Source organism: Aedes albopictus, chromosome 2 (assembly GCF_035046485.1).
Source record: "Aedes albopictus strain Foshan chromosome 2, AalbF5, whole genome shotgun sequence".
Taxonomy (NCBI): Eukaryota; Metazoa; Arthropoda; class Insecta; order Diptera; family Culicidae; genus Aedes; species Aedes albopictus.
Genome location: NC_085137.1, coordinates 360752008 through 360775229, shown reverse-complemented (window position 1 = coordinate 360775229; position 23222 = coordinate 360752008). Strand labels below are relative to the sequence as shown.

At 39.1% G+C, this 23222-nt stretch overlaps 1 protein-coding gene across 5 annotated transcripts in view; it reads right to left on the bottom strand.

The window, feature by feature from the left end:
- The window catches only part of LOC109403764 (protein furry), a 460946-nt gene that overhangs the window by 13564 nt on the left and 424160 nt on the right, over positions 1 to 23222 (bottom strand). For all 5 annotated transcript variants that reach the window (XM_062852871.1, XM_062852872.1, XM_062852874.1 and 2 more), the window contains one exon: positions 16986 to 17212. In XM_062852871.1, the coding sequence (XP_062708855.1) occupies positions 16986 to 17212 (227 nt within the window). The remainder of the gene's footprint in view (positions 1 to 16985; positions 17213 to 23222) is intronic.

The window sequence follows — 23222 nt, the reverse complement described above, 5'->3', positions numbered from 1 at the left end:
TCGGGGCTCATTGTAAGAGATGCTGGGGATCCCAAAGGAGATTTTGGTAATTTCTGGAGAAGCTTGGAGTATTTTGGAGAAATCGGGGAACTTATTCAGCTACTTAGGGTTTTAAGGAGATGTCGGGGATCATTCCATGAGATGTTGGAGATTCCAAAGGAGACTTTGGTAATTTAAGGAGAAGCTTTAGGAATTTTGGGGAAATCGGGTAATTTCAGAGAACTTTGATAATTTCACAAGATGCTGGGAACTTATTCTGCGACTTGGGGTTTTAAGGAGGTGTCGGCGATCGTTGTAAGAGATGTTAGGGATTCCAAAGGAGACTTTAGTAATTTCAGGAGAAGCTTGGGGAATTTTGGGGAAATCGGGGAACTTATTCAGCGACTTAGGGTTTTTAGGAAATGTCGGGGCTCATTCTATGAGATGTTAGGGATTCCAAAAGAGACTTTGATAATTTCAGGAAATGCTTGGGTTATTTTGGAGAAATCGTGGAACTTATTTAGCGACTTAGGGTTTTGGAGATGTCGGCGATCATAGTAAGAGATGTTGGGGATTCCAAAGGAGACTTTGATAATTTCAGGAGATACTTGGGATAATTTGAAGAAATCGGGGAACTTATTCAGCGACTTAGGGTTTTTAGGAGATGTCGGGGATAATTTCATGAGATGCTGGGGATTCCAAAGGAGACTTTGGTAATTTCCGGAGAAGCTTGGGGTATTTTGAAGAAATCGGGGAACTTATTCAGCGACTTAGGGTTTTTTAGGAGATGTCGGCGATCATTGTAAGAGATGTTGGGGATTCCAAAGGAGACTTTGGTAATTTCCGGAGAAGCTTTAGTATTTTGGAGAAATCGGGGAACTTACTCAGCGACATAGAATTTTTAGGAGATGTCGGGGATCAATCCATGAGATGTTGGAGATTCCAAAGGAGACTTTGGTAATTTTAGGAAATGCTTGGGTTATTTTGGAGGAATCGGGGAACTTGTTTTGCGACTTAGGGTTTTTAGGAGATGTCTGGGCTCATTCTATGAGATGTTGGGGATTCCAAAGCAGACTTTGGTAATTTCAGAAGATGCTGGGGGTAGTTTAGAGACATCGGGGAACTTATTCAGCGACATAGGGTTTTTTAGGAGATGTCGGGGATCATTCCATGAGGTGTTGGAGATTCCAAAGGAGACTTTGGTCATTTAGGAGATACTTGGGGTCTTTTAGAGAAAACGGGGAACTTATTCAGCTACTTAGGGTTTTTTTAGGAAATGTCGGTGCTCATTCTATGAGATGTTGGAGATTCCAAAGGAGACTTTGGTAATTTCAGGAAATGCTTGGGTTATTTTGGAGAAATCGATGAACTTACTTAGCGACTTAGGGTTTTGGAGATGTCGGCGATCATAGTAAGAGATGTTGGGGATTCCAAAGGAGACTTTGGTAATTTCCGGAGAAGCTTGGGGTATTTTGGAGAAATCGGGGAACTTATTCAGCGACTTAGGGTTTTTTAGGAGATGTCGGCGATCATTCATGGAGAAATTGGGAAACTTATTCAGTGACTTAGGGTTTTTAGGAGATGTCGGGGCTCATTGTAAGAGATGCTGGGGATTCCAAAGGAGATTTTGGTAATTTCTGGAGAAGCTTGGAGTATTTTGGAGAAATCGGGGAACTTATTCAGCTACTTAGGGTTTTTAGGAGATGTCGGGGATCATTCCATGAGATATTGGAGATTCCAAAGGAGACTTTGGTAATTTCAGGAGAAGCTTGGGGAATTTTGGGGAAATCGGGTAATTTCAGAGAACTTTGATAATTTCAGAAGATGCTGGGAACTTATTCTGCGACTTGGGGTTTTAAGGAGGTGTCGGCGATCATTGTAAGAGATGTTGGGGATTCCAAAGGAGACTTTGGTCATTTAGGAGATACTTGGGGTCTTTTAGAGTAAACGGGGAACTTATTCAGCTACTTAGGGTTTTTTTAGGAGATGTCGGGGCTCATTGTAAGAGATGCTGGGGATTCCAAAGGAGACTTTGGTAATTCCGGAGAAGCTTGGGGTATTTTGGAGAAATCGGGGAACTTATTCAACGACTGAGGGTTGTTTAGGAGATGTCGGAGCTTAATGTAAGGGATCCCCAGCATCCAAAGGAGCCTTTGGTAATTTCCGGAGAAGCTTGGGGTATTTTGAAGAAATCGGGGACCTTTTTCAGCTACTTTGGGTTTTAAGGAGATGTCGGGGCTCATTGTAAGAGATGTTGGGGATTTCAGAAAAAAAAATTGGTAATTTCAGGATATGCTTGGAGAAATCGGGGAACTTATTCAGTGACTTAGGGTTTTTAGGAGATATCGGAGCTCATTGTAAGGGATGCTGGGGATTCCAAATTACACATTGATAATTTTAGGAGATACTTGGGGTATTTTGGAGAAATTATGGAACTTATTCAGCGACCTAGGGTTTTCAGGAGATGTCGGGGATCATTCCATGAGATGTTGGAGATTCCAAAGGAGACTTTGGTAATTTCAGGGCATACTTGGGGTATTTTAGAGAAATCGGGGAATTATGCAGCGACTTAGGGTTTTTTTTTTCTAGGAGATGTCGGGGCTCATTATAAGAGATGCTGGGGATTCCAAAGGAGACTTTGGTAATTTCCAGAAAAGCTTGGGGTATTTTGGAGGAATCGGGGAACTTATTCAGCTGCTTAGGGTTTTTTAGGAGATGTCGGCGCCCATTGTAAGAGATGTTGGGGACTGCAAAGGAGACTTTGGTAATTTCAGGAGATGCTTGGGGTCTTTTAGAGAAATCGGGGTTCTTATTCCGCGACTTAGGGTTTTTCAGGTGGTGCTCAGGAAATGCTTGGGGAATTTTGGAGAAATCGGGGAATTTATTCAGCGACTTAGAGTTTTTTAGGAGATGTCGGGGCTCATTGTAAGGAATGCTGGGGATTCCAAAGGAGACTTTGGTAATTCCGGAGAAGCTTGGGGTATTTTGGAGAAATCGGGGAACTTATTCAGTGACTTAGGGTTTTTAGGAGATGTCGGAGATCATTCTATGAGATGTTGGGGCTTCCAAAGGAGACTTTGGTAATTTCAGGAAATGCTTGGGTTATTTTGGAGAAATCGGGGAACTTATTCAGCGACTTAGGGTTTTTAGGAGATGTCGGGGACCATTCAATGAGATGTTGGGGATTCCAAAGGAGACTTTGATAATTTCAGGAAATGCTTGGGTTATTTTGGAGAAATCGGGGAACTTATTCAGCGACTTAGGGTTTTTTAGGAGATGTCGGGGCTCATTCTATGAGATGTTGGGGATTCCAAAGCAGACTTTGGTAATTTCAGAAGATACTGGGGGTAGTTCAGAGAAAGCATAGAACTTATTCTGCGACTCGGGGTTTTAAGGAGGTGTCGGGGATCATTGTAAGAGATGTTGGGGATTCTAAAGGAGACTTTGGCAATTTCAGGAGATACTTGGGGTATTTTAGAGAAAGCAGGGAACTTATTCAGCGGCTTAGGGTTTTTTCTAGGAGATGTCGGGGCTCATTGTAAGAGATGCTGGGGATTCCAAAGGAGACTTTGGTAATTTCCGGAGAAGCTTGGTGTATTTTGGAGAAATCGGGGAACTTATTTTGCGACTTATGGTTTTTTAGGAGATGTCGGAGCTCATTGTAAGGGATGTTGGGGACTACAAAAGAGACTTTGATAATTTCAGGAGATACTTCGGGTATTTTGGAGAAATCGGGGAACTTATTCAGCGACTTAGGGTTTTTGGAGATGTCGGGGCTCATTCTATGAGATGTTGGGGATTCCAAAGCAGACTTTGGTAATTTCAGAAGATGCTGGGGGTAGTTCAGAGAAAGCATAGAACTTATTCTGCGACTTGGGGTTTTAAGGAGGTGTCGGGGATTATTGTAAGAGATGTTGGGGATTCCAAAGGAGACTTTAGTAATTTCAGGAGAAGCTTGGGGAATTTTGGGGAAATCGGGGAACTTATTCAGCGACTTAGGGTTTTCAGGAGATGTCGGGGCTCATTGTGAAAGATGTTGGGGATATCTAAAAAAACTTTGGTAATTTCAGGATATGCTTGAGGTATTTTGAAGAAATCGTGGAACTTATTCAGAGAATTAGGGTTTTTTTTAGGAGATGTCGGGGCTCATTGTAAGAGATGCTGGGCATTCCAAAGGAGACTTTGGTAATTTCCGGAGAAGATTGGGTTATTTTGGAGAAATCGGGGAACTTATTCAGCGACTTAGGGTTTTTTAGGAGATGTCGGCGATCATTGTAAGAGATGTTGGGGATTCCAAAGAAGACTTTGGTAATTTCAGGAAATGCTTGGGTTATTTTGGAGAACTCGGGGAACTTATTCAGCGACTTAGGGTTTTTAGGAGATGTCGGGGCTCATTCTATGAGATGTTGGGGATTCCAAAGCAGACTTTGGTAATTTCAGAAGATGCTGGGTGTAGTTTAGAGAAAGCAGGGAACCTATTCTGCGACTTGGGATTTTTAGGAGGTGTCGACGATCATTGTAAGAGATGTTGGGGATTCCAAAGGAGACTTAAGTGATTTCAGGAGAAGCTTAGGGAATTTTGAGGAAATCGGGGAACTTATTCAGCGACTTAGGGTTTTTAGGAGATGTCGGCGCCCATTGTAAGAGATGTTGGGGATTTCTAAAAAAAACTTTGGTAATTTCAGGAGATACTTGGGGTATTTTGGAGAAATCGGGGAATTTATTCAGCTACTTAGGGTTTTTTAGGAGATGTCGGGGCCCATTGTAAGAGATGTTGGGGATTTCTTAAAAACTTTGGTAATTTTTGGAGATGCTGGGGGTAGTTTAGAGAAAGCAGGGAACTTATTCTGCTACTTAGGGTTTTTACGAGGTGTCGGCGATTATTGTAAGAGATGCTGGGGATTCCAAAGGAGACTTTGGTAATTTCCGGAGAAGCTTAGGGAATTTTGAGGAAATCGGGGAACTTATTCAGCGACTTAGGGTTTTTAGGAGATGTCGGCGCCCATTGTAAGAGATGTTGGGGATTTCTAAAAAAACTTTGGTAATTTCAGGAGATACTTGGGGTATTTTAGAGAAATCGGGGAACTTATTCAGCTACTTAGGGTTTTTAGGAGATGTCGGGGCTCATTGAAAGGGATGCTGGGGATTTCAAAGGAGACTTTAATAACTCCAGGAGAATCCCGGTAAACTTATTCAGCGGCTTAGGGTTTTTTAGGAGATGTCGGGGCTCATTCTAAGAGATGTTGGGGATTCCAAAGCAGACTTTGGTAATTTCAGGAAATGCTTGGGGTATTTTGGAGAAATCGGGGAACTTATTCAGCGAATTATGGTTTTCAGGAGATGTCGGCGATCATTGTAAGAGATGTTGGGGATTCCAAAGGAGACTTTAGTAATTTCAGGAGAAGCTTGGGGATTTTTTGAGAAATCGGGGAACTTATTCAGCGACTTAGGGGTTTTAGGAGATGTCGGGGCTCATTGTAAGAAATGCTGGGGATTTCAAAGAAAACTTTGGTAATTTCAGGGATTACTTGGGGTATTTTGGAGAATTCGGGAAACTTATTCAGCGACTTAGGGTTTTGAGGAGATGTCGGGGCTCATTCTAAGAGATGTTGGGGATTTCTTAAAAAACTTTTGTAATTTTAGGAAATGCTGGGGGTTGTCTAGAGAAAGCTGGGTAATTATTCTGCTGCTTAGGGTTTTCAGGAGGTGTCGGCGATTATTGTAAGAGATGCTGGGGATTCCAAAGGAGACTTTGGTAATTTCAGGAAATGCTTGGGGTATTTTGGTGAAATCGGAGATCTTATTCAGCGACTTAGGGTTTTTAGGAGATGTGGGGTCTCATTGCAAGAGAAACTGGGGATTCCAAAGGAGACTTTGGTGATTTTAGGGGTGACTTGGGGTATTTTGGAGAAATCGGGAAACTTATTTAACGACTTAGGATTTTTTAGGAGTTGTCGGGGCTCATTCTATGAGAAACTGGGGATTCCAAAGCTGACTTTTGTAATTTCAGGAGATACTTGGGGTACTTAAGAAATCGAGGAACTTATTCAGCGATTTAGAGTTTTTAGGAGATGTCGGGGCTCATTGTAAGAGATGTTCGGAATTTCGAAAAAAAAAACTGGTAATTTCAGGAGATGCTGGGTGTAGTATAAAGAAAGCAGGGAACTTATTCAGCGACTTTTTTAGGCGACGGTTTTTAGGAGATATCGGCGAACATTGTAAGAGATGTTGGAGATTCCAAAGGAGACTTTGGTAATTTCAGGAGATGCTGGGGGAAGTTTTGAGAAATCAGGGAACTTATTCAGCGACTTTGGGTTTTTTGGAGATGTCGGGGCTCATTGTCGCTGAATAAGTTCCCCGATTTCCCCAAAATATCCCAAGCTTCTCCGGAAATTACCAAAGTCTCCTTTGGAATCCCCAACATCTCTTACAATGGGCGTCGACATCTCATAAAAAACCCTAAGTCGCTGAATAAGTTCCCCGATTTCCCCAAAATTCCCCAAGCTTCTCCTGAAATTACTAAAGTCTCCTTTGGAATCCCCAACATCTCTTACAATGGGCGCCGACATCTCCTAAAAAACCCTAAGTCGCTGAATAAGTTCCCCGATTTCTCCAAAATAACCCAAGCATTTCCTGATATTACCAAAGTCTGCTTTGGAATCCCCAACATCTCATAGAATGAGCACCGACATCTCCTAAAAAACCCTAAGTAGCTGAATAAGTTCCCCGATTTCTCTAAAAGACCCCAAGTATCTCCTAAATGACCAAAGTCTCCTTTGGAATCCCCTACATCTTTTACAATGATCGCCGACACCTCCTTTAAACCACAAGTCGCAAAATAAGTTTCCTGCTTTCTCTAAACTACCCCCAGCATCTTCTGAAATTACCAAAGTCTGCTTTGGAATCCCCAACATCTCATAGAATGAGCCCAGACATCTCCTAAAAACCCTAAGTCGCAAAACAAGTTCCCCGATTCCTCCAAAATAACCCAAGCATTTCCTAAAATTACCAAAGTCTCCTTTGGAATCTCCAGCATCTCATGGATTGATCCCCGACATCTCCTAAAAATTCTATGTCGCTGAGTAAGTTCCCCGATTTCTCCAAAATACTAAAGCTTCTCCGGAAATTACCAAAGTCTCCTTTGGAATCCCCAACATCTCTTACAATGATCGCCGACATCTCCTAAAAAACCCTAAGTCGCTGAATAAGATCCCCGATTTCTCTAAAATGATCCAAGTATCTCCTGAAATTACCAAAGTCTCCTTTGGAATCCCCAGCATCTCTTACAATGATCCCCTACATCTCCTAAAAAACCCTAAGTCGCTGAATAAGTTCCCCGATTTCTTCAAAATACCCCAAGCTTCTCCGGAAATTACCAAAGTCTCCTTTGGAATCCCCAGCATCTCATGAAATTATCCCCGACATCTCCTAAAAACCCTAAGTCGCTGAATAAGTTCCCCGATTTCTTCAAATTATCCCAAGTATCTCCTGAAATTATCAAAGTCTCCTTTGGAATCTCCAACATCTCTTACTATGATCGCCGACATCTCCAAAACCCTAAGTCGCTAAATAAGTTCCACGATTTCTCCAAAATAACCCAAGCATTTCCTGAAATTATCAAAGTCTCTTTTGGAATCCCTAACATCTCATAGAATGAGCCCCGACATTTCCTAAAAACCCTAAGTCGCTGAATAAGTTCCCCGATTTCTCCAAAATATCCCAAGCTTCTCCGGAAATTACCAAAGTCTCCTTTGGAATCCCCAGCATCTCTTACAATGATCGCCGACATCTCCTAAAAACCCTAAGTCGCTGAATAAGATCCCCGATTTCTCTAAAAGACCCCAAGCATCTCCTGAAATTACCAAAGTCTCCTTTGTAGTCCCCAACAACTCTTATAATGGGCGCCGACATCTCCTTAAAACCGCTGAATAAGTTCCCCGATTTCCCCAAAATTCCCCAAGCTTCTCCTGAAATTACCAAAGTCTCCTTTGGAATCCCCAACATCTCTTACGATGATCGCCGACACCTCCTTAAAACCACAAGTCGCAGAATAAGTTCCCTGCTTTCTCTAAACTACCCCCAGCATCTTCTGAAATTACCGAAGTTCTCTGGAATTACCCGATTTCTCCAAAATAACCCAAGCATTTCCTGAAATTACCAAAGTCTCTTTTGGAATCCCCAACATCTCATGGAATGATCCCCGACATCTCCTAAAAAACCCTATGTCGCTGAATAAGTTCCCCGATTTCTCTTAAATACCCTTAGTATCTCCTGACATTACTAAAGTCTCCTTTGGAATCCCCAGCATCTCTTACAATGAGCCCCGACATCTTCTAAAAAACCCTAAGTCGCTGAATAAGTTCCCCGATTTCTCCATAATATCCCAAGCATCTCCTGAAATTACCAAAGTCTCCTTTGTAGTCCCCAACATCTCTTATAATGGGCGCCGACATCTCCTAAAACCCCTAAGTCGCTGAATAAGTTCCCCGATTTCCCCCAAATTTCCCAAGCTTCTTCTGAAATTACTAAAGTCTCCTTTGGAATCCCCAACATCTCTTACAATGATCGCCGACATCTCCTAAAAAACCCTAAGTCGCTGAATAAGTTCCCCGATTTCTCCAAAATAACCCAAGCATTTCCTGAAATTACCAAAGTCTGCTTTGGAATCCCCAACATCTCTTACAATGAGCCCCGACATCTCCTAAAAACCCTTAGTCACTGAATAAGTTCCCCGATTTCTCTAAAAGACCATAAGCATCTCCTGAAATTACCAAAGTCTCCTTTGTAGTCCCCAACATCTCTTATAATGGGCGCCGACATCTCCTTGAAACCCTAAGTCGCTGAATAAGTTCCCCGATTTCCCCAAAATTCCCCAAGCTTCTCCTGAAATTACTAAAGTCTCCTTTGGAATCCCCAACATCTCTTACAATGATCGCCGACACCTCCTTAAAACCCCAAGTCGCAGAATAAGTTCCCTGCTTTCTCTAAACTATCCCCAGCATCTTCTGAAATTACCAATGTTTTCTGAAATTACCCGATTTCTCCAAAATAACCCAAGCATTTCCTGAAATTACCAAAGTCTCCTTTGGAATCTCCAACACCTCATGGAATGATCCCCGACATCTCCTAAAAAACCCTATGTCGCTGAATAAGTTCCCCGATGTCTCTAAACTACCCCCAGCATCTTCTGAAATTACCAAAGTCTGCTTTGGAATCCCCAACATCTCATTGAATGAGCCCCGACATCACGATCACGATCACGATCAATTCTGACTATACGTGTCAATGGTTGCTCCTCCGTGATTGATCTGAACTGGTACCAGTTGCACTGAGATCCAACTGAATAAGGGGCTGGGACATTCCACTTATTCTCAAAGTGCAATTTTTAGCAGCTCATGCATATTTGATCAAAAACGGCGCCGGCCAAGTCCTTATAGTCAGGCTGGGAAGGGAAAGGAATGTTAGAGTGTACTGGTTGTTGCTACTAGAGACCGAGAGCACTCTGCGTCCCCACAACGCAGCACGGACTGGGGTATTTGTTAGACGGAAAGGAAGGGAGATCTGGGAGTCACCGTTGGGTCGGTGATGCGATCCATGGATAGGGTTATTTATAGTATTCGTGATAGATTGTGTGGTGAATAAGGTGAATAAGGTCAAGCGGCTTTGGTTGCATAACTTATAGGCGTTATATACACTGTGCTGTGAGTGGAAGTTGGAAGGGAGGGAAACGACTTTTTTTCAATTCGTTTCTGGTTCTAGCGATGGCTATGAACATATGAATATACATGAGTTGTATATGTAGAGAAGAGAGAGCGAGAGAAAGTGGATAGAAATATACAGAGTAGGATGAAAAGGACGGGCCAGGGATTGATCCCATGACCTTCTGCATACGAATCAGAAGCGGTAGCCACTAGACCACCAAGCCCGTCTCTCATTGAATGAGCCCCGACATCATCTAAAAACCCTAAGTCGCTGAATAAGTTCCCCGATTTCCCCAAAATTCCCCAAGCTTCTCCTGAAATTACTAAAGTCTCCTTTGGAATCCCCAACATCTCCTACAATGATCGCCGACATCTCCTAAAAACCCTTAGTAGCTGAATAAGTTCCCCGAGTTCTCCAAAATACTCCAAGCTTCTCCAGAAATTACCAAAATCTCCTTTGGAATCCCCAGCATCTCTTACAATGAGTCCCGACATCTCCTAAAAAAACCCTAAGTCGCTGAATAATTCCCCGATTTCTCTAAAATACCCCAAGTATCCCCTGAAATTACTAAAGTCTCCTTTGGAATCCCCAGCATCTCTTACAATGAGCCCCGACATCTCCTAAAAACCCTAAGTCACTGAATAAGTTCCCCAATTTCTCCAAAATACTTCAAGCTTCTCCGGATATTACCAATGTCTCCTTTGGAATCTCCAACATCTCTTACAATGATCGCCGACATCTGTTAAAAACCCTAAGTCACTGAATAAGCTCCCCGATTTCCCCAAAATTCCCCAAGCTTCTCCTGAAATTACTAAAGTCTCCTTTGGAATCCCTAACATCTCTTACAACGATCGCCGACACCTCCTTAAAACCCCAAGTCGCAGAATAAGTTCCCAGCATCTTGTGAAATTATCAAAGTTCTCTGAAATTACCCGATTTTCCCAAAATTCCTAAAGCTTCTCCTTAAATTACCAAAGTCTCCTTTGGAATCTCCAACATCTCATGGAATGATCCCCGACATCTCCTTAAAACCCTAAGTAGCTGAATAAGTTCCCCGATTTCTCCAAAATACTCCAAGCTTCTCCAGAAATTACCAAAATCTCCTTTGGGATCCCCAGCATCTCTTACAATGAGCCCCGACATCTCCTAAAAACCCTAAGTCACTGAATAAGTTTCCCGATTTCTCCAAAATACCCCAAGCTTCTCCGGAAATTACCAATGTCTCCTTTGGAATCCCCAACATCTCTTACAATGATCGCCGACATCTCTTAAAAACCCTAAGTCGCTGAATAAGATCCCCGATTTCTCTAAAAGACCCCAAGCATCTCCTGAAATTACCAAAGTCTCCTTTGTGGTCCCCAACATCTCTTATAATGGGCGCCGACATCTCTTAAAAAACCCTATGTCGCTGAATAAGTTCCCCGATTTCTCCAAAATACCCCAAGCTTCTCCGGAAATTACTAAAGTCTCCTTTGGAATCCCCAACATCTCTTACAATGATCGCCGACATCTCCTAAAAACCCTAAGTCGCTAAATAAGTTCCTCGATTTCTCCAAAATAACCCAAGCATTTCCTGAAATTGCCAAAGTCTGCTTTGGAATCCCCAACATCTCATAGAATGAGCACCGACATTTCCTAAAAACCCTAAATAGCTGAATAAGTTCCCCGTTTACTCTAAAAGACCCCAAGTATTTCCTAAATGACCAAAGTCTCCTTTGGAGTCCTTAACATCTCTTACAATGGGCGCCGACACCTCTTAAAAAACCCGTACAGTCACCGAATAAGTTCTGCATTTCCTCCAAACTATCCTCAGTATCTTCTGAAACTACCAGTTTGTTTTAGAAATCCGCAACAGCCTGTGGAATGTACCATGACGTATTCCAAAATGTCTAAAACTTCAAAGATCTAAGTATCTCTTAAATTTAACCCCGACATCTTTAAAAATCCCTAAAATTCTGTAAATGTGCCCCTCATTTCCTAAAAGTTTCAAAGTTACCATTAGAATACCCATCATCCCTTGGAATAAATCCCGTTATCTCTGAACCATGACCCTAAAATTATTCCCCAGCATTATCTTGAAATCCCAAATATCCATCAAAATACGTTATTTGACATTGCAAATTAACAAAACATTTAAGCAAAGCATCATACATTTAAACTTGTTAAAAATTGTTGAAAAATACGTTAGCGCACGCCACCCCACCTTATCAGCACCGCAGTTTGACTGCGAGTGCAAGGAATAAACAATCAGCGAAGGATTTAAACACCCCGCCGTAGCTCGTTTCTCATCTGCTCTCCTCGCTCAGCAGCCAACATTAATATCGCTGCGGCTACAATTAATCTTGTACGCACGTCCTTTGGCAAATAATCACCGCGTCGTCGTCTCCTTATGAGCGGAGGATCGATGCGATTTTCTAAACCACGCGCGTATTGATCGCATCTACAATAACAAAGACGTTGAGCAGCTCACATGCTACTTCAACTTTCCACACGGACAACCAACTCGCTCAGATTGATGTAATGTTGGTCACACTTGACCATACACAGCCCCAATCTGAGCGAGTTGGTTGGTCGTGTGCCAACCGTCCGAGTGGTGTGCGAGTTGGCCCTCGATTCTCTTGCCTGCTTTTGGGGAGAGTGCGAGCAAGCACCAAACGGGAAGTGCTGCCAAAGCACGGTTCAATGCAATCGGGGCGATGTTTTCCGCAATTCGATGAGTTTTTTACATAACTTTGAATTGATTATTGTGACCAAACTACAAATCATACAATGTTGGTCACAAAGAAGGTTTTCTATATAATTAAATAAACAATCTTTTGTAGAAGAACATTTTCCAAAAAACGTCATTTACATTTAAATAACATCAAAAATAGCACAAAAAGTAACTGTTTTTTTGGCTTCTGCCACAAACATTTTAAAATTTATGAATGAAAATTACTTTTTATCAAGTTTACGTCTAAGAAGCATAAAATCTCAACGGTTCAAGCTTTTGATTCGTAAAAAAATTTTTGAATTCCGTTAAAAGATCGCTGAGTTATAAGTTTTTCAATTTGGGCCTTTTAAAAAACATCGAATTTTGAATAACTCACTTAGCAGTGACTTCCGACCCCATGTTCCTTGGACACTTTTTCATGGCTCGAGGTCCTCTATCTACCCTTAAAATATGTACAACCAGGAAGCAAACACCCTGTATATGTTATACCAAATCTGTTTATCACTATTCCAAAGTTGCCTGTGGTCCAAATAGACCCCAGGTTACCATTAGAAGGTTAAGATCACTAGCTCCTGCTCAAAAACTCCTATCCCTACCGCCACGTGGCCCCGCCGGGCTTCGAGCAACCTTACGGAAGATCGGGTAACCAACCCCGATGGGAACTTAGGTCGTAAGCTGGTCATTACCTGAGCGTCTGTTTTCATGTTAGGGGCAGCTGATCAACGTCCGAGTGCCAGGGGAGGACTCTAAAATAGGTTAACAATATTACCACAGACAAACAGACGTATCACTTGAAACAAATTGCGATAAAAATCATCGTCAAGAAAACATAATCGCCCAATGCTTATCAGGCTGTGTTACACAAACAACTCAGTAGGTGGCAGTAGTGAGCAAACGTCAAACAGGAGCAAAAACGATGCAAGCGCCGTGACCGAGTGATTTGCGAACTACAAAATATTTGAACTAACCGTTAAAAATGGTAACGATGAAAAGTGAGTAGAGTGAGACGTTTGTCTGTAATATTACGTTGTAAAAAAATGCCGCTCTCGATCATTTTCGTTTTCGAACTAAAGATGGCTCTTCCCAACACTAAGGTTGAAATACAAAATAGGCCACGATAGTTTGCATGTGGGATGTCATTCGTGATATGGCAATATCAAGAAAACAATCATTATTGATGATCACAGATGAAAAAAATCCAAAACCATTCCAACCGAAAACAAACATTCAAGCAAGCAGCATAGAAATCATACACAAACACCGCATGATTTGCCGTCAAGACAATTCGACGGCATATATTGCATATACTCTCAAATTCCGCACAAGACCTGAAATACAACCGTCATCCCAGCGATAAGTATCAATCATGCTAAGCAAATTTCCCCAATGTGATTGATCATTTCCAGATTTGTTTCAATTTACAAACACGTTTCACCGATTTACTCCTCCGAAGTTTTGTTTTGTCACCGACCGCAGGCAGAGCAGACAGATTTTGCCGATTTTGCCAGACACAAAAGCAACGAATCGACAACATACGACGACGACGGATTCAAATTCCGAACCTCCCCCGTCCGCCCGCTTCCGCCGTCATCGTCGGTTCCGGTCGGTCATGTTCGATTGTGGTTTTGTCATGCATCATCGCCGTCGGTACAATCTCCCATCCACTCTTTGTTCTAGATTACGAACGGATTTTGATTAAATCTTGTTATATTTCACAGATTCTCTCGTGCCGTCTGTTTGGGAATCGGCTATAGCAGATCGTGGAGCGCAAATGTTATCACACGAATCGTTTAAACAGTACCGAGAAAAATACAATATCGTCGTTTTCCAGTTGTGATTAATATATCGAAATTCATCACAAATAAAATAAAGCCGGTATCTGCAATAATCTGGACAGAGAAAAACGACTGTAACTTTGCAAAAGTTTGGCCATACTCTTAACTTCAATTTCTATTTTAACCAATAACGTGTATTTCTTATGGGTGTGGCCAAAATAGAAACACCCTAGCCAAAATAGATAATGAGATCTGATTTTTATTGATTTATTTGTCTACTATTTTTAAATCAAAATCTTTGGTTTTTACAGCTGTAATCATCATTTTATATTAGGATCTACTCGAAAAAAAATAAATTTATTAGTATTTGGATTACTACAGGCTGAATAACGCGCTATGGCCAAAACTGATGTTTCTACCCTACTCTTTCTCGAGACCACTATGGAGAAGCTGTGTATTCAACGTTTTGTAGAAGCAACGGTTATTGAACTTTTTTATCCCAATGACGGTATCCCGAGCAGGAGGAAATAGCTGCAGAATACCAAATTTAGGTATGCAAAACCCAACCCGAGCAGGAACGAATATATTCGTATACCCAGGTATTTAAACTAACTTATTTTGGTATTTTCTAGGTATTGCTAAAATACCTCAACCAGTTGTTTATTTGGTGTTGAGGACTACTTGAGGTATTATTCAATTATGGAAAAATCACTATTTGTATAAAAAAAATCGACGATTATTATTTAGGTATTGCCATACCTGATGTCATTATTCACGTGTTATCAGGGTGCAAAATGTTCATATTCATTGACTGAAAAGTGCACGAATTTGAATTATTCTGCACTGAATATTCAAAACAAACAAATTCATTTTCGCTCTTCCTCTTCACACAGTCAGTCAATTCGTTGTCATTGAATATGAAGCCGATCGAGAAACATCTCCATAATTACCTACGTTTATGGGTACGATTCTTTCCAAAAAAACACTCCATAACAACCAAATGGGAAAAGATCTGTGTAAAGTACCGTTAAATGTAATCGAAATGTTAATATTTATCAGCAATTTAACACTTTGTAAGATGTTTACAAATATTCATTGACTTTCATTCAGTTGACAAACGAGTATCGAGCAGCTGAATATGAATATGCAGGCAAGTGAATGAAAATTGCCGCACGGTGAACATCAACTCGTCTGCTTGAAAATTTTACGCCCTGCGTGTTATGCACAGAATACACACCAGTTATTATTTTAGGTATTTTACCTCTTATGCAGGGCTCCTAAATACCTAATTCAGGTTGTAGGTATTCGGTTTTCCATACCTCAGTTTGGTATTCTTCAGCCATTTTCTACTGCTCGGGATTACCAACAACCTGAATGAAGTATTAAGGTGCCCTGCATAAGCGGTAAAATACCTAAAATAATAATTGGTGTGTATTTTACGAATACCACGTGAATAATGCCACCTCAGGTATCAGGTATTGCAACACCTGAATAATAACCAACGATTTTTTCCGTAGAAATGGTCATTTTTCCATAATTACATAATACCTTAATCAGTCTTCTGTACCAAACCCATAACTCATTGAGGTATTCTTTGTTGGTGACTCAATATTGTCTATCTGGTTGGAATCAAGACAAACATTCAATCAAAAATTTCCATTTTCTTGGTCCACTAGTGCCGCAACCGTTTCGCATCTAGTGCGCTGTATTGCTGACAACATCGGGAAGGATGCGCACTACTTTTGACATGATTCAAAAACGTCGCGAGTTGGGTCGCGTCGCAACTTGATTATGCGACGTCCGGTTTGGTGGCGGCCGACAATACCTACATATACCTGAATAGGTTATTTTTAATACGAGAATACTGCCCCTCTTCGCATGTCAGTCCCATGTTGTTTTTCGAAATGCCTACGTTTTGCACTATAACTCCAATTGTTTTCAAAAAAGTGTATTCATGAGATGCATAAACTTTTCGTGGTGCATTGAGCTGTGAAATGAGGCGAGAAAAACATCAAATTTATTTCAAATGGACTCGTGAAAGACAAAAATATTATTTGCATTAGAAACAACATGGGACTGACATGCTAAAAGGGGCAGATAAGTCGACCAATACCTTGTCTTGGTATGATACCTGACTTTGATATGCTGCAGTTATGTGCCAGTTATTCGTTCCTGCTCGAGATGTGTGCGACGCTGTTATTGGCTAGTCTAAAACCTGCTCCATTCATTTACTATGCAATTTCAATTATTCTGGTCAATCTCAAGATAACAAATATGATGTGTATGATTATCTATGTTGCGTATGCTTGTACGATCAAATGTTTACCATTTAAGCAGCCATTTTTGGACCCTAGAAACCATGTCCTTTGAAATAATGCATATGACCCTACATCGATAGTTTTTGTCCGCTACTGTAAGTCAGTACCCAATATTCTCAATCTTCCTCCTCTTCTTGGCGTAACGTCCTCACTGGGACAAAGCCTGCTTCTCAGCTTAGTGTTCTATGAGCACTTCCACAGTTATTAACTGAGAGCTTCCTCTGCCAATGACCATTTTGCATGTGTATATCGTGTGGCAGGCACGAAGATACTCTATGCCCAAGGAAGTCAAGGAAATTTCCTTTACGAAAAGATCCTGGACCGACCGGGAATCGAACCCGTCACCCTCAGCATGGTCATGCTGAATACCCGTGCGTTTACCGCCTCGGCTATATGGTCTATATTCTCAATCTTACGAACCAACTAAAACGATCCAAAGTTAGTTGGCGGGGGCTGTTCAGAAGGAACGACAGAGACCGTCCAATAAAAGCCACTTACCGTTTCGCTCCTTCGTCAGCCGTTGCGAGTAGATGTTCAGTATAATCGATAAATCATCGGTCGATCGGAGCTCCACACTCGAATTACCGCCGAAGCTCGTATCAAGTTGCATGCCACCTCCGCTTCCACCTCCACCGCCGCTGCTGGTGCCGGACAGATTGTAATTCGACGACGATAGATTTGACATTTGTTTGTGCTGCTTGACGTGATTTATGGCCGCTGACCACCTGTAAGGATGATTGGGGGGTTGGGGAAGGTAGAAGAAAAGACGAAATTGATTGGGAATCCATTAGATATGGTGTCGATCATTAAGTGCGGGAGCAAAGGTGAAATGGTGAAACCGGAGTGGTAATTCGATGGAATATTAACTAGTGTGATTCTCTAGAATAAAGACTAAAATAATTAGTGTGCTAACTGAATACACAGAAGGTAATTTTCATTTCCACGTTCAACGCCAGTGAAAGCATGCTTTGGTTTAAACATTCGTCAATGCGTTATACAGTCACACATCATGAATATTTTTTGATTGTATCTAAAAACTCAAAAGCATGTGGGTAAAAAAAAGTAGGAAAGCTTTTCAATTATTTTAACCTAGTCGTGCGTGCTAAATATTTAAATATTTTGCGTACTAAGCAAAATTAATAACAATTCATCAGAAATATACCAGTAAATAACTATTTTTTGTTATTTGATTCCTCTATTATTTAGCTGTCTTTAGTAGCCATCACAGGAAGCAAACATATGTCTATATCTCTACAAAATCTGGATGTGTTGTAAAACAGTCGTTGAATCACCACGCAAATACATACACCATTACGTGTGAATAAATCATTAACGAATGATAAAATCAAGGCATGCTTTTATTGGTGGCATTTGGGACATTTTTGTTTTTTACAATTTGTTTGAAGATAAGAAACAACTACATCTATGACTAGACTGTATTTATACTTTTTATGGTTCACTTGGCATCTTAAAACGTAGTATTTTATGAACATAAATTTTGTACTAATTTACCCAAAACAGTAAACTTTGAACTCAATTTAGAAAAAATCATTAAATATCATGTCTGTGAAATTTTTTTATATGAAAGCTAATATATTTTTTAGGTGATTGCCAATGAAAACACTTGCCCGAACTTGCCCGACTGCAAGAACGTCCTATAAACATTTTGCGTGATTTTCGGGAACTTTCTATATAAAATCAATACATATTTCATTTTCTCGATGTATATTTTATTTTAGTATTTTTCATTATTATAACTCAGAAAAGGACATTGAATTTGTTTAAAAACGTATTTTAATGAAAAATTTCGGTTTTAGGTAGGTATTTTATAAATCGGTTAATATCTCAAGAATAGTAGGCTTTGGAAATTTGACGTCTTCAGCAAACTTTGTCAGCATAAATAGCCGAACAACTTTGCCGAAGACACCATATCGCTAAAATGTAATTTGGCCAAAATGACTTATAGGACTTTTATGCGAATAACGTAAGAAAAATTGACTACCGCTCAGAATATCGACCATGTTCTTAGAAATATTTTCTCTGAAAACACCAAATGAGTATAAGCATTTGCATAAAGCCAGTGTACGTTCAAAATTTCATTCAATTCGGTTCACTGGTTTCCGAGATATGACAGCTCAAAAATAAGTTGTCTAAAAATAGTGTTTTACCCGAACGTTTCTAACTTTGCGAAACATTAATCAATCGAGCCCAAATTTGTACCAAAGATGCACATATAATAGGTTGACAAACAGTCAAAATTTGAGATTTTTTGATGCACTCTATCCCGAGCAGAAGGGCATACCATGCGAAGAGCAACGTGTGCTCTAATACCTAAAATTGTTATTGCTGCGTTATTTTACGAAATGCATCACAATAACGGTTGGAGGTATTCCAGCAGAATTCGGTTTTGATGTAGTATTTGTTGGTTTAGCAGTGAAAATAACCGAAGAACAAGATTTGCTATTACATCTTGAAATCATCGTACAAATGAAACATTTAATAACAAGAAATGTTATTAGTTTATTATTCAATAACTTTGGGGCAACAAATACAGCACTTGAAATTTTAGCTATGCATTCATTATTGAAATAACAAGACTAGTTATTTTCTAGGTGTTATTTATACTTAGTTTTGGTATTCGTTTTGGTTATTTTGCCTCTTATTACCACCTAATGAAGGGCATATCATGGTATGGCAGTATTTAAGATAAATACCTTGATATGTTATTCACTAGTTATTTTCTTCTGCTCGGGATGAAAAGTTATAGCATGATGAACTTTTGTGTGAAAGAAAAAAAAGTTGCCTATCCCAAACATTTTGGCCACCCCCTGTATATTGAGAATTTCCGAAAAGTAAAAAAACACGGTATTTTTATACAAATCATACTCAACCGTAGGAGCTACAAGAAGTCCTTAGCAAAATGCAGTGCATTATGTGAAATTCTCGAGTCTGTTTACATTTGTTACAAAGGGTGTTTTGTAACATTAGGCTTGAAATATTCCATAGACAAGGTACAAAAAATTGCTGATTTTTAGAAGGCAGTTTTAGTAAAATCTATGGCGGCAATACCAGAGATATTTCCGGTTAAACTTTTGAAATTATTTTTAATAAAATTCTGAACATGGTCCAATGAAATTATCTGTCCACTAACAGCGAATTATTGGTAGATTTTTTTAGAATATTGTTGGTTAAATTCATTAAAGCTTCTTCAAGATATTTCAGACAAAAACCTTGAATAATTTTCTGTTAGTTTACGTGAAAACAAAAAAACTTTGTGAAACATATTGCCAAATCCAATGTCGTTAATCGTTTAAAAAAAAATAAAAGAAAAGAACTGTTAACTACATTTTATTAATCCGGGCGGAAAAACATCGCTCTGAATTCCAAACTTTGAAGCCAATCCCACCACCCCTTCACTGGTACATTACCAAGAGAGTATTCCAAAAAAATCTTAAAAGAACCGCTTCAGCAATCCCAGAAAGAGTTGCTGGAAAAACTTTTGAAATAATCCATGGAACAACTTTTGATAAAATCACTGCTTAATTTTTTTAGAACTGATTCTAGGAATATTGAAGAAGTCTTCACAGATATTTCCGAAACTATCGCTGAAGAAATTTCAGAAAGAATTGAAAAACAATCTGAAGAAATTTCTAAATGAATTTCCAAAATAATTTCTCAAAAAAAGCAGGAATATTTTGAGAATCCATAGATGGATTTTCTGAAAAAAATCCAGTAGAAATACCTGAAGAAACATCTGGAAACCCCTGGTGGAATACCTAACAAAACCACTTGAGATATATTTGGACAAAAATCATAAAGAAATCCACTAATAAAAATCCTTACAATTTTTTTTTGATTTCCTTAAATTCCTAGAGAAATCCATACAGGAATTCCTAGAGGCACGTTTGGAGGAAATCTCGGAGGAATTTCTGGGGAAAAATATACTGATACCCGGCGGATGTGAATTTCTGCAGGAAACAGACTGTCTCCCAGTCTTTCCATAAGTATCCTAATAAGAATCTTTGAAAGAATCTGTTGAAAAATTTCAGACGGAATCCTTTGGAGAATTTTATGGGATTTTCTTAATAAATCCTTGGAGCAATTTGTATAAGATAGATGTCTTGAATGAAGGAATATCTAAAGAAATGTGAAGAAATCTTGGAAATTTCCATAATTACTTCTAGTAGAATTTCTAAAGCATCCTACCGTAAAATTCTTTAGTAAGCTTCTGAGAAAATTTTGAAAGAGTTCCGAATTTCTGACTCTCAATGTATCCGACAATCATTTTCTAAAAAAAATCCATAAAGTATTTCTGAGAAAGTTCATGGAAGGTTTTCTAGATGAATGCTTTGAAAAATTTCTGAAGGAATCTGTATGAAAAAAATCCGAAGAAATAGGTTTCTTTTTGAAATAATGTATGCAAGATTTATTAAATGGATTTCTTGAAGTATTTTCTGAAGAAATCCAAGCAACATTTTTGCAGGACTTTCTTAAGGAGTTCTTGAAGAAATTTCTGGAGGACTTTTGAAGTCTAAAGGAATCCGTAAAAGATTTAGAGAAAGAGTTTCTGACTGAATTTCTTTAGGGTTTCCTGGATGATTTTTAAGAGTAAATCAACGAGGAGTTTCTAAAGAAGTCCCTGAAAGAAAGTCTTTAAGAATCCCTGGGCGGGAGATTTTTTCAGGAACTCGTGAAAGATTTTTTTAATAATTCCTAGGATGGATTGCAGCAAGGGTTCATAAAAGAACTATCGAAAAATCTGTGAAAGTTTTGTAAAATAATCCTTGGAGAAATTTGTAAAGAAATCTTTGGAGGAAAATTTGGAGATATTTCTGAAAAAAATACTAGTCGAATTTATAATAAAAGCTATAAAAATTTGGTAAAGAAACCCCTAGGATAGAGACTGTATATACAGGGTGTTAGGTTCCCGAGTGCAAACTTTTTAAAGGGTGATAGAGGACCATAAATGGAGAAAAAAATTGTTCTACGCATATGGTCAAATCTCAACCGTTACGTAGTTATTGAACTTCCCATGTTTATGACTCTTATTGCCTTAACTGGCAATAACTTGAAAATTGTCAAACTTATCGAAGTTTTTTTACCCTTATTCGAAAGATTATTGAATTTTCTAACAAATGGCATCTTTGAATCGATTGGTTTAGTTGAATAACTAAGTTTTCTAGAGCAAAATGACTAAAAATACTGTATTTTTATTGGTTTTTGTCAATTATCTTTGAAACATGCGTAATAAATAAAAATTCTTTCTTTGGCAAAGTTGTGGCCCCTATTACACTCTACAATTCGTTCTTTGACACCAAACTTCTATCTCTTATCGTTGTATTGCAATTTCGATTTTAACATCACATTTCAGATCATAAATTTGCAACTGTCATGGAATGCACTTTTTTGCGCATTGTGCCGCACATTTAAATCAAAATTGCAAGAAAACGATAAGAGATAGAAGTTTGGTGTCAAAGAACGAATTGTAGAGTGTAACAGGGGCCACAACTTTGCCAAAGAAAGAATTTCAATTTATTACGCTTGTTTCAAAGATAATTGACAAAAACCAATAAAAATACACTATTTTTAGCTATTTTGCTCTAGAAAACTTAGTTATTCAACTAAACCAATCGATTCAAAGATGCCATTTGTTAGAAAATTCAATAATCTTTCGAATAAGGGTAAAAAAACTTCGATAAGTTTGACAATTTTCAAGTTATTGCCAGTTAAGGCAATAAGAGTCATAAACATGGGAAGTTCAATAACTACGTAACGGTTGAGATTTGACCATATGCGTAGAACAATTTTTTTCTCCATTTATGGTCCTCTATCACCCTTTAAAAAGTTTGCACTCGGGAACCTAACACCCTGTATAGAGACATGCAAAGACGACTTCTTTTGATTGTTGTTCTTCTACTTCGCCAGACTTTGTTTTCATAATTTTGCTGGTGTGCTTGATAGGAAGCCGATTTGACAGTTCGAAAGGTAGATTTGGTTTCACTCTTTGGGGGACTGTGTTATAAACAGACTGTTTAGGAATCTCTGCAGAAAATTTACGAATCTATCTCACAATGTTTGTTTTTTTAAATGAAAGTGCCCGGAGGAATTTAAAACCCCAGGAAGAATTTCTGACAGAAATTCAAACAAATAAATCCCTCCCAAGCTAACCAAGAAAGTTTTGGAAAAAAATCCTTGGAAGATCGTTTGAGAGACTGCTTAAAAGAATTTCTGAAGGATTTTTCGAAAAAAAAATAAAGAAAAGTCTCGGAAAAATAGGGTAAATCTCTGAAGCTATTTCTGAAGAAAACCCCGAAGAAGTTTCATACAGAAGAAGTTTCATACACAACTTTCTTACACAACTCTTTGTGAAACTTCTGGAGAAATTACTAATTAAATTTCTGGAGAAATTGGAAGCTGTGGGAATTTCTGCTGAAATCTTTGGTAGAATTTCCAATGAAACCCCAGTACAAATTTTTGAAGAAACTTTTGAAAAAAATTCTAAAAAAGAACTCTGGAATAGTTTCTGGAGGCATCGCTGAAAATTTTACTAAAGGAATTTCTGGTGAAATTTTCGAATGAATTTCTAAATAAATTTCTGGAGAAATCTCTGAATGAATTTTTAAACGCAATCCTTGGGAAATAAAATGGAAGAATTTCAGAAGTTAATCATGCAAGATGTTTTGAAAGAATTCTTATTGTAATTTAAAATGGGAGGAATTTCTTAACAAATCCTTG